Source organism: Tauraco erythrolophus, chromosome 16 (genome assembly GCF_009769465.1).
Source record: "Tauraco erythrolophus isolate bTauEry1 chromosome 16, bTauEry1.pri, whole genome shotgun sequence".
NCBI lineage: Eukaryota > Metazoa > Chordata > Aves > Musophagiformes > Musophagidae > Tauraco > Tauraco erythrolophus.
This window is the reverse complement of record NC_141480.1, coordinates 327,657-344,416: the sequence shown is the minus strand read 5'-3', so window position 1 is coordinate 344,416 and position 16,760 is coordinate 327,657. Positions and strand designations below refer to the sequence as shown.

At 52.9% G+C, this 16,760-nt stretch overlaps 1 protein-coding gene across 5 annotated transcripts in view; it reads right to left on the bottom strand.

Moving 5' to 3' along the window:
* The window catches only part of DPYSL3 (dihydropyrimidinase like 3), a 37,545-nt gene that overhangs the window by 7,187 nt on the left and 13,598 nt on the right, over positions 1–16,760 (bottom strand). For 2 of the 5 annotated variants that reach the window (XM_086621798.1, XM_086621799.1), the window contains 6 exons: positions 8,508–8,596; positions 5,986–6,170; positions 4,775–4,939; positions 4,453–4,514; positions 4,246–4,326; positions 1,907–1,975 (listed from right to left, as the gene is read on the bottom strand). In XM_086621798.1, coding sequence (XP_086477924.1) covers positions 1,907–1,975; positions 4,246–4,326; positions 4,453–4,514; positions 4,775–4,939; positions 5,986–6,170; positions 8,508–8,596 — 651 coding nt within the window. Of the gene's footprint in view, positions 1–1,906; positions 1,976–4,245; positions 4,327–4,452; positions 4,515–4,774; positions 4,940–5,985; positions 6,171–8,507; positions 8,599–16,068; positions 16,108–16,760 lie in introns of those variants that run through there. The other 3 variants (XM_086621800.1, XM_086621802.1, XM_086621803.1) reach the window with 3 other exon arrangements.

Below are 16,760 nucleotides of genomic sequence, written 5' to 3'. Positions count from 1 at the left end.
ATTACATCAGTCCATGCTCAGCCTGAGCTCAACTCCAGAGTTTCTCCAAGTGTTTGCTCTACAGTTTGGCTTCAAGCTTCAGCATGAGAAAGCTCAAAACAGAAGCCTTAAAAAGACAATGTACCAATCAGCCAGCTCCCACGGGAGGCAGGACTGGCAGCTGCAGGGAAGGCAGTAACTGCCTGCGGGCCAGGCAGCTGGCTGGGCAAGCTCGAGTCTCCCAGGAGCAGGAGAAGCAGACCACTGCACCCAGACACACACGCACCTCTGGTACTTCTGCAGGCCTATTTGCTGCACAGTGAAAAGAGGTTTATCTCTTCTGCTTAAAGACTCTTTAAACAGAAATTTAAGCAATAAAATACTTTTATCAGCACACTTATGGACTTGAATAGTTGACGGAGTTTAACACATGGACAGGAGCAAACAGAGCCTTCACAGCAGGTTACAACCTGGAGTAGCCATCCTGCCCTACCAAATCATCACCATCACCTGATAGAAGAGCATGTCTTTAACCCCCACTGAGGTCCATCCAAGACAGAGCAGACCCATGGAGCTAGGGACCACCCTCCCAATGCTTTGCCATCAACCTGCAGTTTTAGGGGGGGGGAAGCAGGGTCATTTGTGCTCTACCTAACGTTTTTCCAGGTAGAGGATGTTCTGGAAGAGAGATGCCATTTATTTTCAGAGACAATGAGACCTGGATTTGGCTGAACAGACAGTATCTAGAGCCTTCTTGCACTGTTCTCAGTTGCCTTATGCTTTAATGGCATTTCAAGATCAAACACTCAACAATGTTTTACCAGCTTTGGACGAGAAGAACTGCGGTGCTGTCTTATGCTCATAGGACGGTTCTCAAATCCTGGCACAATCACAGCACCTCGTAATCGTGGGTTAGCTTGCCAACTAGTGGCAATGGGTCTAGAGCCTTAAAAATAAATGGCAGTTTACACACAGGGGGACTCCGATCTACTGTATTTGACAGCGAGTCTCTTCCCTGTACAGGAAAATGCTTTACAGTCTTATACTTCAAAGAGAGTAAGCACTGTATTACACTAGACTATATATGTTGTTACCAGCCATAATACAGTCAAATTCTTACACTTTCAACTTTAGCCAACTGATTTTACTTCCAGCAGACCCTGAAGTACAAATCTGCCCCTCTGCTCTCCTGCTCAACTTTGCTATTGCACCAAATTCCTATTGTTTTCTTCTTTCACATACTGTGGAAAGTTAAAAGCACCTCTCAGCAAGGAGCTATCTCAAGAAAACCTATCTAAAATTAGACTCAACTCAGATTAATGGACCAAACAGAAAAATACCCTGTGAGCTAAAATTAGAAGTAATCTAATTAGTGTCTTGACAATGATTTGTAACCAGGAAATTCCCCCTCTCCTTCCCTCCCACTACTTCCACCAATGGCTTTGTCTGTCTGATTTTGAAACACACTTTAGACCCTAAGCAGAGATTAAGCAGGAAGAGGCTGGAATCTGTCTGCACTCAGACGGACGTGAATGTGCATTTTCAGAGGAACTGAAACTTGCCATTTGATTCTTCTCAGGCCTTTTACACCAACCAGTAGTCACCTACACAAGACAAACGCCCCCTAGACTAGCCCCAAATATTACTACAGCCATACAGGTCTTTTGGTTGATTGACTAACCTCTGGGAGACTCAGAAGCCCTTGTCTCTGCAGGAGACTTGAGCATGACTGAAAAACGTCACGAATGCACACTGCGCTCTTTCCTGAGCTGAAGATGAAGACAGTATTGCCTGTATAAATGGATAGATGCATACAACCCACTGGCCCTGATGCTTGCTTGGCCCCACTACATACACTAAGCCCTTTTGTGACTTTTGGGGAAAGATCTTCAGTGCAGCAAGGCTGGTACCGTCCTTTGCATCTTACCTCCTCAGGTCTGCTCAACACATGGCCCTCGGGGCCGGTTATTCCCATCTCCAACATCCTCGTTTGTTCCTAGGACATTGAAAGGACAGAGGGACATTACAAGACTATGACACCATCGACCACACAAAAAAGCAGATCCTTCCTGTGTCGAGCCCTTCCCTCGGGACCATCACCACCCTATGTCCTGTGGGACCACCGTGCATAGTGAGAGGCTGCTGCACCCTCAATAGGTTTGAGGGAGAAAGAGGAAGGATGGCGAAAGGGGAGAGTTTGGAGGGAGCACAGACACCAACCGAAACCTCTTTGATGAGACAAGCACAGTGTGGAGGAAAAACGGTACAAAACTCCCCAGCTCCATGAACAGCACTTGATATTTACAGTCCCTTTCCAAGGCCTTTCCTGGCTCCTCTTCTGAAAAGTAGTCCAAGTAGAAACTATTGAGAAAACAATCATTAAAGCCAACAAAAAAAGCCTCCCAAGGCTACCCCTGGGTCCCCAGTGCTGTTTAATCATTTCGATATCAGCAAGTGCTAAATCTTGTCCTGTATCAACTTCAATAGTAGCGGGTGGTGTGAGGTGTTGGTTCCTGTATTACAATATCCCAAGTATTTTGCTGTTATAAATAAGGACCATGGATAATTGTGTGTGTGTGCACCACATGCACTGGCCTGCCCATCTCCTGTCTGTACCCTAAAGATTTCTCTCATATTCCCTCGTTTCAAACATTTTCAAACGTGGGGAGATTTCATGGCCTGTCCTGGCCAAGGTACTGGGGTTTCTTGCTGACCTTCACACCTTTATCCACATGCTGTCGCTGCCTGTGGTAATGCACGTGTTTGCACCCACCCAACACTTGCCCTTGACTTGCAGAAACCACATGTGGTTCCACAACAGGCAACCTTTCTCCAAGAGGTGTCGGGGGATGAAGTGAATGCACAGCAGCAGTAATAGTAAGCCTGTAAGTAAGCAGTTTTACGCACATTTTCTTGTGTCTTGTAAAGTATTGAGCATATTATGGGCATTCAATAATGCCACTAATCTGCATCAGGACTGTGTAACTCCAGCAACAGTAACAGACGTGTTCACAGCTGTGGGAGGAGCGTATCAAAGGACAAGGCTGCGCAGCAGGTAAGTGCTGCACGTTACCTCCTCTGACACCTTCCCTACCACAGTGAAAGTGCCAAGCAAAGACTTGACAATACTCATATCTTGTCTTGCTCTTCACCCACCATGAAGCACTCTCCCACCACCTACAGCACGCCAGTCTGAAGTCTGGAGCTCTGCTCACGTCCTACTTCTGTTCAGGCCATGCATTATATCTCTTCCCCTGCAATCTCCTCTCCTACGTTGAACAAACTCTGAAGAAACACACAGTCACTGAAGGTAAAATGGACTGAAATGGGGAATGAAGAGGGCAAATCGTCTGCCTTCTTCCTGGGAACCACCACCAGTGGATAACCATAAGCATCATGCCTCTTTGCTAACAACATACTGAGCCCCACACCAGCCTGTGATGTTTCAACCAGTCCTGACAGAAGGAAGAAATTCCCAGAGCAATGAAGTGCTACCAGCTAATAGTTTTGGGGCATATTGTGGTTAGGCTGGTGCTGAAGCAGAGATAAACTCTAGCTAACACAATTCCTCTGACCACTCTTTGTTTTCATGTGAAAGAGTCATCCAATTGTGCACTGCAGCTCTAAAAATTCCAAAGAAAAACTGACTCTTGTAGTCTGAGAGAATGTTCAAAGGATGACCTCTTAGCTCACAATCCTTCAACTCCCAAGAATAAGAGAGACAGGAAAAAACAAGTAGTTGCAGTGCATAACTGAGCAATGTCTTCTCTGTCTTAATGAAAATCAAACCACTTGGACTTTCCCTCATCCAGCATCAATTCCAACAAAGCAGGCCAAAACAGCCTACCCACTTGAACACCAAACCGCATCCCTCATAACAATTCCCTGGCAGATCCAGCTCCATTAGCCAGCTGCTTGCTTACAGCAGGGAGAAAATTCCTCTCTTGCCGTGGCCCTTTTCAGTGAACTTTAACTCTCTTAGCTGACTACACGCAAGGCGAAGGTCTCTGCCTCCCCACACCAAGACAGCGCTGCAGTTGCAGTGACCATGCCGTACTTGACGGTCCGCTCTCTTCCATCATTAATTCACTATTTCAGATTTGCTTATGCACCACATATTCACAGCAGAAAATCCTTGTCAATTCGATATTGCTGCTGAGCAGCAAAGAGATCACTTCCCAGAAGATGTCCACGCAGCTTTAGAGTCGTTTTGCTAACGCGCACGCGGGTTCTGAGTCCCTACGCGCCAGGAGAGCAGCTGGTTACCTGCGCGATTATGTCCCCGTTCTCAGCATGAACTTGAGCGATGGCACCCAGCTCTGCCAGGCAGCTGAATACCTCATACAGCTGCAAGAGAGGCAAGAGGAAACAATTACCAAGCAGACAGACCGCCCGTTGGCACCGCACGCTGTCCCAGCACGGCCGTCGTCCCCCCTCGCCCCAGCACAGCCACGGTGGCGAAGGGGGGCTCACCTCGGTGTTCGACATCTGGTACAAATCCTTGTAGGCCATATACACCATGAAGGAGTTGACTCCTAGGGGCAGAGCAGAGAGGAGCAGGGTCAGCCGGGGGCTCTCCCTCCCCAGCGTCCCTCAGCCGCCCGCTCTGGGCTGCGTCCCACCGGCATGCTGGCAGGGCACGGCTGCTGGAGGCCACACAGGAGCCCAGCAGGCACTCGGCAGCGAGAGGATGGACGACGGCACAGCCACCCCTCGCCCTCCTTCTGCCAGGAGCGCCCTGCAGCGAGGGGAGCAGCCGGCCAAGGCCGTGCGCGGGGAGCGGCGGGCAGCAGACCTTTCTCCTGGACCATGGCGTGCAGCTCCTGCCGGACACGGTCGCTCCAGCGGGGGATGTCCACGTGCAGCGCATAGTCGCAGCAGGCCTTCCCGTCGGCCCACTCCCGCCACCGCTCCAGGGCCTCCACCAGGCTGGACTCGGGCTCCGGCACCACATGGTCCACTGCAGGGGCACAGGGGGGCAGCAGGTGGGCAAAGGCTCCCGGCCCCCCCGCCATGGCGCCGCATGTCACCAGGCATGCCCGCCATCCCGGGCTCGTCCCCTCAGCAGCTTCAGGGCTCTGAAGAGGTCCCCATCACCTCCGCGACAAGCCTGGGCTCCTCCGAGTGCCTTGATCGGCAGGGAAGCACACGGAGCCTTCACCTAACGGCCTTTGGCACGGGACCAGGGGCTTTTACGGGCTTCTGCTGAGAAGCCAGCTGAGAGCTGAAGGGCCTTGTCCTTCCTCACCCCCACTTCCACCCATTAACACACAGCTCCCTCCCGGGCTGCAATACTAATGTGCCTTTTATTGCCCACCATGCCATCCCCATGTCCTGCTGCAGTCCGTTTCACACGACTTACTTTTTTGGCCCAGGAGGAAGGAGAACCAGTGGGGGGAGGGTGAGAAACCCAGTCCTTTACTGGAAGGACCAACAGTTGCTCCTGCATCCCAAGAAACCCTGCAGTGTCCACCTCTGCGACCAGTACACAGCAGTACAACCTGGACCTCACACCAGTGCACAGCTGTGGCCTTCTCCAGGGAAGGACCTCAGAATTCCCCTTCCTTTTTTGTTACCACTGTTTATTTCCAAGCAGTGCAGGACACCAGGACATTACTCTGTTCCTTTGCTCAGAGTCATCTGAGCATTGTGCTGCCCTATTTTTATTTTATAGGGAAAAAAAGTTGTGCCATTGTTCCTTTTTGAGGGCCCCAGGGGCACCAGTGGCTGCAGACAATGAAGCACTGCAGAACACGGCTTCTGCAAGGGCAAGGGTTCCTGTGCAAATCTCCTGTCTCACCACTTCAGCATTACCAAGGATCTCAAAGATTCATCCCACTCCTCACGCTCTAGACTGCATTGACAGAGATCACAGAAAGATGACCACACTGTCATGGACCTTTAAAACAAAGACGACTGAGAAAAGTAAAGAGAAAAAGAAATAACTAGGCAATGTTCCAAAAGCGCTGGGTGCTGTCATGTACAGGATCTGCCTGCTGCACTTACTGATCATGGTGGTTCCACCAGCCAGGGCTGCCTTTGTCCCTTGGAAGAAGTCATCCACAGCTGTCATCCCCTTGTATGGCATCTGCAGGCGAGTGTGGACATCAATTCCGCCGGGGATCACCATCTTCCCATTGGCTTCTATGGTTTTGACCCCTCCAGGGACAATCAGGTTGTCTCCAATCTGCCTGATGAGAGCACACCGAGATGGTGAGCTATGCACAAAAGAAAACCAGCCACCACACAATCAACAAACAGTTCACCTATGGAGCACCAGGTCAACTCCTCCCGCAGGCAGGAACGCCCCGCTCCTTCCTGCTTCCACGTGTGGGCTGCAGGAGCCAGCAGGGTGGAACCACCCCACTGCAGCAAAACACAGGACTGCCCACCCTGCTTAAACCCAGTTTGCACAGCCCAGGGGTGGCTGCCACCAGCCCGATGGCTCCAGTGGTGCTTACGATGGCACCTGCTGTCTGGGGCAGGCAACAGGTTGGGGCAGCTGGGGGTACAGTCTGCTGGGCGTGCAGATCTCTGCAGCGTATGGTTAGAAGCTGCCTAGGACACTTCATCCTGCACAGACTCACGAGTCGGGATGCTGCAAGCATTTCTAGCACAGCAGTCCCCTGTTCACCCAGGGCCCATGCTCACAGTGCCCGACATCAGCCCTGCTTCCAGTAAGCCACACCCCTCATCCCTCTTCTCCCCCATCCTCCTGCCCGCTTTAAGTAAGGCTCAAGCCTGCGGCTTACTTACAGAGAAAGATGATTTCCCATGTAATGCCACAGCTGCTAGGCCAGCTCAGGGCTCCGCAGGGACTGCAATGCTGCTCGTGGCACAAAGTCCGAGGGTGAAGGGAAGCTCTCCTCCAGGGAGCTCACCAAGCGCACAGCACGGCTGGCTGCACCCAGCGGGGCTCGTGGCACCGCCTGCAAGCACCGGGCTCACTCTTGTCCCAGAGAGCGCAGACACAGTCCTCCCCTCCCCAGGGCCTCCCCCTTCTCACATTGTCTCCTTCATGCCCCTGAAGGACATCTTTGCTATCAGCAGGGCCACGCTACAGTGAAGGCAGCTAAAATCCCAAGTACCTAAAAACATCATCTGAAAAGAGGAAACCTAAAAAGTTCCAGTATACATCTACTCATAACCCAAAATACCATTATAGTCCTCTGGAGTTCGTGCTGTTCTAACACATGACATTCCCCTCCACAGACATACCCAGGCCAGGTCACCTAAACCTTAGGACTCCCTTCACTCAGCCCCCCGCCCCCTCAATCCCTTTATCTGTCCATATGTAGCACTCAGCCTTCAAATCTCTTCTTTCAGAAATCCTATTTTCATCAAGCCTTCCTCAGTCTTCCCTGATAAATCAAGATAAAAGACAAGTTGGTTCTAGTGGAAAACTTCTGATTTCCTTGACACACTGAGGAGGTAACTGAGGATCAAATTCCATTTTTGCATTTCATTCAACCTTAGTCACCTTGCAGGTTTTTTTTTCCTTAGAATAACAAAAGTTCTGTGGACAGAACTGCTCACTCCAGTGTCCTCACAGCTCTTTCCACCGCTTTTATTGAGATGAATCCTTCACCAAAGGATTTAAACTGCTCACTGAATCCTTACCAGAATTCAGTGGCAAGGGCATTTCACTTCCAAGGCAAAGAAATTCTGTGACCTCCAGGCTGAGATGAGGCTAAGTGATTTACCCACAGATAGCCAGAAATTTGTGCCATAGCAAGACCTGAAGCTGGCTCTGATCCCTGCCCAGGTGTAAGTACTAGTCAATCACGAATGCACTTGTCCATCAGCCAAAAGCAGCCTCATAAAAGTACAGTCTTACTTCTTGAAGTTTTTCTCTGCTGACGGATTTTTAATGTATACCATCCTGGGAAGGCTAGATATTTCCCTCTTACCATAGAGCAAGCGACGTTTTTTCAAGTCCTTCTGCTATAAACTATCACGGTTCTTTCAATCCACCCAGCTTGGAGCTGGTCCCAACGTGATACATTGACCACGTTTGAACTGCAGCCTTTAAACAGTGGAGTTATTACTGCACCTCTGAAACACACACAAAGAAGCTGGGGGCACCCAGAGGTTTGTCTGCAATTCCTGAAAATCTCAAGGATGCAGTTGACCTGCAGCACAGCAGCATCCTTGTTAGTGCGAACAAATGAGATCTTGTGCGGGGTCATTCACGCTAACATCGTTAACGCAGGGCAAAACAGGAGTCAAAGATAAATCTTGTTCCTGGTGCAATCAGATACAGCTTTGTTGTACAACGGATGCTATGTCACAAAGTCACCAGCCCGACTGCAATTCAGTCCCTGCAGTTACTACGTAAACACGTCAGGCGATCATGCATGTGCTCACACACGCTGCAGAGAGCTGAGCCTCTAACCAGAACGCGCAATCGAGTTTTACTGGCTGGCAAGTTGGGTACAGACGACATCCACATAAAGCCAATGACCATCCAATCTGAAGCTGATTTAAAGGGAGATGAAGATAATACCCTCTAGAAGTCCCATACTTACTTTATGAGGCCATCCTCCATATAAATGTCAGCATAGAATGACTGGTCATCGTTGACTATTCTCCCTCCTTTAATAAGGAGACGATCGCTCTGTGAAGGGAAGAACACAGCAGCTGTCAGTAGTGGGCAATACATGTGCTTCTCAGCGGCCAGTACAGTGCCCTTCTTGGGTGCTCTCCTACTGCATCAGATGGCTCACCTCAACAGCCCACACTGCGGAAAGTTCACATCTGTAGTGATGCTTTAAACAACAGGACAAGAGCAAGGACTGAAAAAATCGTACTTGTAGGGCTGTTTCTGAACAGAGCAGGTGCTGCCAGATACACCACCGAGGTAGAATGAGCACAAAGCAGTCACTGGGGACACAGCAAATATACTTCAAAAAAATATATAGAGAGAAGTCAAAAGCCTCCTACACCAGGTCATTATGCACATAAATCTGCAGGCAGCACAAGCCACATACCAGCATTCAGAACAAGTTTGTTACTAAGGGCACATCCTTAAATCTTATCAAAATATCACACAAAATAGGTTGCATTAGAGAAGGTAATTTATCTCTCATCTGTTACCATCTTACAAAGACCACCAACAGACACCCCTGAAGACAATGCATCTGCTGTTGGAATCTGTCCCTGCCCTATGATGCTCAGAGTGATCCTTCTGAGGTGTTTCACAGCATCACAGGTCTACACAAGACCCAGAAGGCACTGAACTGCTTTCCTGTCTCATCCTTTACCACCTCCTCTGCTCTTCTGTCTATCGATCTAAGTGGCCAGCAGCCTTCCCTGAAGGAACACAGCCTGACAGCGGGGCAGTGCCCAGGCCAGAACTGCTCTTATGCCCTTCTTGTGTTCATGCTTTTGGACTTGGGCAACCCAGCACACTGATGAGAGGGAGCTGACACTGTCCTGTGGGGAACAGACCCTGTCCTGAGGAATCGGGAAGGCTGAGGTCCTGCTCTTCTACCTCCACCTGCACAAGTCCGAACAGCAGCCACAGGCAGTACAGGGGCAAACAGCCCAATCTCACACACAGCTACCACGTATTCTGTGACATAAGTTGATGGTGCTGTTCCAGAGAATATACAGTCTTCCTGACTGCTTAAAACACCTCCAACAACCCTCCAGCTCTCAAGATCCCCTTTTACTTTTCCCTCTGCTCCCCCTGGTGCCCCTAACTCGGGTTTCGGTATGTGAGTACATCCCCCTTCCACAGTCCGAGCCTGGACCACCGGCGCCTTCAGCAGGCCTCACGCACCAGCCTCACCCTATGAGGCTCTCGCACAATTAATTCCTCTACAGGGAACTGGGTTTGTTCTTCATCCACCACCCCTGGGGTGATTTCTGGAAGTATCACCACAGTGGTGGTAATTTGCAGCTTCCTCCCTGGCAACAGAAGGATGCGGGAGAATCGCTCCGTGTTCCTGCAGCTCACAGCAGCCAAAGCCCCGAGACCGGTGTGCGTTTTTACGGCAATCTCATCCACACAGGCGAGACAAAGAAACTGGGTGGGGAAAGGATCAGAATGCGCAGCGCTCTCAGCACCGGCTGCAGCTCAGCGCTGGTGCAGTGGGAAGAGCCACGGTCTCTCCTCGCTTCCCAGGCAAGGGCTTTCCCTCAGCTGTGCTGACGACCAGCAACCTGATGACCAGCAACGGGGATTCACCTTCCCCACTCAGCGCAGCTTAACACCGATCAGGAGCCTCACCTCCCACCAGGAAAAGCGCACGGCTGAGTGAGCTGTTCTCCCCACCTTTTCCCCACCCACCGTCCTCCCTGATAAGAAGAGCCAGGGTCAGCTCCCCTTCTCCCCTGACCTAAGCTAACACATGGGCGCAGAGGTCCAGCAGAACTTTGCTGTCTAAGGGAGAGTCTGGAAGCAAGGGCATGTTGCTGGCCACAGTCCTCCCTGCACAGGTCCTTTAAACAGCTCACTTTAACAGACCACAACCAGCACATGCAGGTACCAGCCTTGACTAGTGACTTGTGGGACCATTACCACCTCTCACCTGCAGCTCTCTTCCTCAGGTAGAGCCGAGGCACAAGAAGAGCCGGGTGCGCGCTGGCACCGGAGTCCCAGGTCCTTGAGCAGCTCTCAGCCTGCGCTGCGTCCCTCCCCGATGGGCACGCGCCAGGTGATGCTCGGCTTTGGGGCTGAGGACCCTGAGCACTAACAGATGCTGTTGATGAGCCACTGATTCTTCTCCTCCCCCGGCACAGGGTGCTTGCCCTTCCTTTTGCATATACCCAATTGTCATCTCACTAACAATATGGTACATTTAAGTTCAGAAACCTCTAAAAGAGCGAAGTGTGACGGCAGCCAGTTGCTTATACTGTCAGTCACGGGGGTCAAGCAGCTGAGCCATGGATCCTGTGGCTCTCAATGATGAGTATTTAAGTAACACTACAAGAAACGTAGATAGAAACTACCAAGCAACCATATCAGATGTCAGCTATGGAAGAATCAGGGCCGTGGTTAGAAACACAGGGAAAAAGATTCTTATTTTATATTTCAGTCAACTGTACATAGAGTTTCTCCCACACAACCAGTCCCCTATGCCCTGGCAGATCCTCCTCGGCTTCACCTAGCCTGCACGATGAGAAAAAAAATCTGTCTGCCCAGATCCAATAACATGACCAGGTCCCCGTTCCTTTTGTCTTGCCTACACCTTTTAAACCTCCCCAGCTTGCTTTCCTGAAGGCTCTGGAGCTCATGCTCACTAGAGCGTGGGAGCACCAGCAAATACAGATGGTGGCCTGCCTCTCCCTGCGCATCGGACAAGAGAAAGCAGAGGGAGACAGGCACAGGCACACGGGCAGCAGGACACTGCAGCACTTGCTAATTACTGAATAAACTGTTAATATGAACTCAGAAAATATGCCTGCCCACAGAGACAAACGGTTGTTCTGTGGCAGATGCGAAGGGCTGCTCAGCGCTAACTCTGTTAGTACACAGAATCATGAGGTTCACAATGGCTGGGGCATAAACAAGGCGTTCATTCAGGGACGGGGCGCTGCCCCAGGGAATGCCCCGAGCCTGGCGGGCAGAGACTCCTGTGCCCACGGGGAGAGAAGGGCTGCATCGGCACCTACCCACCAACTGTGATCGAAAAAAGTCTAATAAAGTAAAATAGGTAAAATCCAAATGACACCATATCTACAGGCTCTGGCATCGCTCAGGAGTGCACCCAGACGTTAAGAGGCAGTGGAACGAGAAAGGAAGAGAATGAAGCAGCTACGAGGAAACGAGCCTGACTTAATAGACAGGCTTCTGCAGCACAGGCTGCCAGAGCAGCCTCGGATTACAATAAAGGCCCTGTTTCCCCTGCCAGGGCTCATTTGTGTGTCTCCACACCCACCGCGTCTCCCCGCCAGCCAGTGTCAGGCTGTGTCATCAGCCATTGTTAGCAGATGGAAAAACCCTCCCGCGCCAGGAGCTGCGGAGGCACCGCAGGGACCACCTTTCCCCCCAGCCCGGCAGAAGCTCTGCGGGACGGGGCGAGCATTCCCCAGGCCCAAAGCCTGGCCGTCCCCGCTGCCCAGCTTGGCCCCGGCTGTGTGTGGCGAGTGGGCACCAGCCCCTGTGCGCAGGACCCGGCATGCCGGGCAGCTGTGGGAGTGAAAGGTGCCACGCAGACCGCGGCTGCACGCGGCTCTACCTGACTGCTGGCACAGACCTGCCGGCCTCATCTCCACCGCCGACTGTGTCCTGACACGTCTCCACGAAGCCAGCGACAGCCCGTTTGTCACCAGCGTGGTACCACTGGTGAGCATCCATTTCTGCAGGCACAGGTCTGCCCCACAGGCACCCTCCCAGCACAGCTCTGCCAGAGCCTGGCAGGCACCACCACTCCCAGCACCCCTGCCCTGCCGAGAAGCCTTTTTGCTGAATACTCCCTGTCCCAATGCCTGTTGGCATTTGGGATCAAGCTTTCAAAACTATTACCTGTACCCTCATGCCCACACTCTGCTCCTGATGCTCTTAAGCATCATTTGATCATTTGAGATCCCAAAATATCAGGGGGTCTCTTAACACTTCTCAGTGTGATGCTGCAGAAGAAAAGGGAGGCAGCACCTTCCAGAAGGCTGCTGAACCCAGCCAAGAATAGTGCTCACCTTGTTCACAAAGCACAAGGGCATAATCAGGGTAGCATGGAAGCAGGTGTTTGGCTTTACTGCTCTTTCCCTTGTGAAAGAAGATACACTAATTGCAATGGTGTTTCATCAGCAACTGGATGTCTCTTCCTTACTAATGTACCACATGGCAGCATGGAAAAACCCCTGGCTGGAATTGCAGGGACAGGCAGTCAGCCATCAGCTACACTCAGTGATTCCCTATGGTCTGTGGGCATGCTGAGAAATGCCATGCCGATAGCTGCCAGGTTACCAAAATCTGTCTCACCAGTAACTGAGGCTTTTCTCCCCACTTGTACCTGAGACAACATACAAGGCGTCCCCACGCAGACCTCACTGTTTTTAGAGGTGCCAGAGACATCGCACAGACGGTGCTCGTGGGCTGTAACAGGGTGGTTGGACGAGATGGGCATGGCTCACACCAAGAAAATAGATGAGGACTCCAGTCTACCTGGGATAGGAAAGGTTTTTGTGACCAAAGCACAAAGACTGGTTGATTTTGATCCAACCAACAGCTCTGTTAACAGTTACTTTGTGAAACCAGGGCAAGGCATTTCACCACTTTGGTCTTCCACCTCTCTTTCTGCAGGAATAGGAAAACATACTGTGGACAGCAGGAGGGGAAGTATTTTGATTATATCTCCAAACAACCAAAGAAAGGAAGTAACAAAAAGTCTCTCAATAGACACACAAGGTTTGAAATTACTGTTCTCTCGAGCTGGGCACCCCAGCATCAGCACACATCCACAAAGCTGTATTATGTTTACCAGTTTCCTGTGCACAACCTAAGGCACAGTGAGGAGCAACACTTCCCTACCAAGCTGATGAAGCAATCACTGAGAAAGCCAAAACACTGTTAACCTCCCCTCCCCATGTTTTCTCCACATCGCAACCAATCGATGCACCCATACTTCCCAATCTTCCTTCAATGGCTACAGTCTTGCCTGCCACACCGAGCTTATCATCAGGCTTTTCCAATTCAGGTTGGGAATTATTCCCACAGCAATTTCTCCCGCACAAACACATGCACCCCTCACTCATGCTTCTGGCTTCTCCGCTAAAATGGCTGCCCTAGAAAAGACCAGACATTGCTGCAAACAGATACAACAGGCAAACTGTGGTTTTTCAGATCTTACTGTCAGAAACTAACCATGAATTCCAACTGCAGCACTCTTGAGTACGAGAGAAACCAGGAGAGAGTGTGTGTACGTCTCCAGAACCACATTAGACAGTTCAAACAATAGCTGTCAGGAAGTAAAAGTACTCCAATTTCCAACACATCCTTTGCAAAAGCCAAACCTGCCTATCGCTTGGGTGACAGAAGCGAGAAGGGCACTGCTCCCTTCATTTGCAGGCTCAGCCATGCTTCAGTGCTATCAGCTTTGAGATCCACAGGTGAGTTACCTGCCAGCACAAGGTGGCTCCTGTAATTCTCTGTATACTCTCACACTCCAGACCTCCCTCAGCAGTGATGCTTCAGGTGCTTTAAAGGTGTCTGAGATATCTTATATCCTAATGGCACAACGCAGCCCCAAAAATCTCTCTACTAACAAGCACAACTTGGCTGACAATCTGCCATCCCCAGAAGTCACTACGTGTCTTGACACGCAAGAATGGATTCTGGGGCAGAAGGAGGAATAAACAGTTAAAACAATGCCTGGGGGGCCACAATCTGCAAAAAGGGACAGAAGAGGCTTTGTCTCCCCTACAGAGACACTGTAGCTGAGATTTTTCTTTCTGCCATTCCATTAAAATAGAGAAGACCACCCAACACCTGCCTTCATGTCATTGCTTCCCTTGAGTCTCAAAGCATGGGTTCAGGACGCATGGGTCATCTGACACGAATTCCAGAGCAATCTCCTCCACCCCAGCCAGGACACGACAATGCTGCAGCACAGGGCAAGTGAGTCCCAGAGGGTCATCACCAAGCTGCAGAGGAGAGAGCTACCTGTAACATCACCTACACAGACACTGCTCATCCACAGCATTTTCAGCTTCAGCAGGCTGAGGAAAGGATTTAACAGGGAGGAATAAAGCAACCTGCAAGATCTTGTTAACAATGAGGGGAGAAAGTTCCTGCAGGATCCCAGAGGAGCAGGAACAAGCCCTGCATATCAGTAAAGCATATCATAAAGGTCCTTATAGAAAAAGCCCCAGAGAATGGGAGAAATCCCACCTGCAGCAACAATGTTGTTGTCACCATGGTGGTCTAAGGATACAGAAAAGGCAAGATACGTGAAGTGGTCATATTGTTCATTAAAGCAATTGAATCTGGGTTGACAAAGGAATTTCTGTCTACAGTGGTTAATGGTCTTTAATGCTTCTTTGGGAATGTTTTGTTCACATCTGTACATTAAAAAGAATAATGAAGCTCAAGTGCTTTGTTCATCATTTTTCTTCAAGGGGCCAAAGCCATCCTCCGGGGAAAAACAAGAGCTATACGAAGCCAGCAGAAAGCCATCAACAAGATGAAAGACCTGATCGCTTTCCCAGAAGAAAGCCCCACGCAGCCTCCTCTAGGAAGGGCCCGGAGAAAGCACCAGCCCCTGGCAAAGGAAGGCACCAGCTGGATCAGCACATGAAAGCCCCGAAGCGGGGCCGGCACAGAGACGCCCCGGTGGGACCCCGCGGAGCGGGCTCCCCGCACCTTCAAAGAAAAGATGCCAGCCGGCCCCTTTCTTCCGGCCGCGCCGGCGGTAGGTGTGGTCCCTGCGCTACTGCGGCGGCAGCCGCTGCACCTGATGCGGCACGGCGGGAGCGCGGCGCGGGATGCCGCGGCGGGCACCGAGCGCGGAGAACGCCCCGCGGGCCGGGCCAGCCCCTCGCGGGACCGCACCCCCGCCCGCGGCGGCTCCTGCCCGCCCGCCTGCGCCCCAGGACACCGGGGACCAGCGCCGGAGCCGCGCTCCTGGCCTCGCCGCGCACCGGGAACGGCCGCCCGCGTCACGGGCAGGCGGGAGGCAGCGGGAGCCCGCTCCCCGCCGGCGCCCGCGGCCCCGCTCGGAGAAAAGCCCGCTGGCGCGATGGGCTCGCCGGGCCGGTCTGCGCCCGGGCGGGTCACGGCGCCCGCCCGGCTGGGGGACTCTGAGGGCGGCTGGTGCCGGGTTGCTCCAGACGGGAACGCTGGCAATGCCCGGGGAGCGGGTGCCGCCGGGCACCGGCCGCCGCAGAATCTCCAGCCAGGGCTGAGCCCGCCGGGGCGCGGCTCTGCTCAGCCTGGGGCGGCCGCCGGAGCGGGGACACCTGCGCGGGCGGCGGGCCGGGCCACGGCTCTTTGTCTGCGCGCCGCCGCCGCCCTAGTCCGGCCCGCAGCGCCGGGCACCGGCACCGTGCTTGCCGGCCGCCCTGGCACCTCCGCCCGCCCCGCGCTCCCCAGCCGCCCCGTGGGGCGCTCGGCACCGGCAGCACCCGCCCCGCCCGGGCACCCACCGTGATGCGCGGGATGTTCTTCTTGCCCTGGTACGACATGGCGCCGCCCGCCTGGCCCGACCCGCCGCCGCCGCCGCCTGCGCCGCCCGCCGCGCCGGCTCCGCACAAAGCCGAGCCCGCGTCCGCGCCCGCCGTGCCAGCCGCCACCGGGGACGACCGACCGCCGCCCCGCCCCGCCCACAACGCCGCCCGCGGCCGCCAGGGGGCGCCCCGCCACCGGGCACGGGGCTCGCCGCTCCGCACGGGAGCTGCTGGGCACCCGGCATCGCCCGCCGCGCCGGCGGCCCGCGCAGAGCGCAGCCCCGCGCCCGGGCCCCTCCGCCGGGGAAGCCCTGGGCTGGGGGCGGCTGCGGAGGGGCCGGGTCTGCAGCCGGGGCCGGCCTGCAGAGAGGGCAACCGGGGGAGCGGCCCCCAACAGGGCTCCTCGCAAGCTGCAACTCGTCCGTGTGATGGTAGGGAGTAAAAATGAAAGAGATTTCTAAAAGAACGGACGTTTCGGTACTGCCGGGGTGCGTTGGGATTGCCTTAAACTTTCTTTCACCAGCACAAGAATTGGAAACATTTTTAAAAAAATAAAATGCACTACGCATGTGACTCCGGGGATCTTGTGTCCTATGTCAACACTACGAGTGTTGGCAGCACTGATTTCTGTTATTTCCTCAGCTGTGATCTTGGCAGAAAGGTTTCAACTG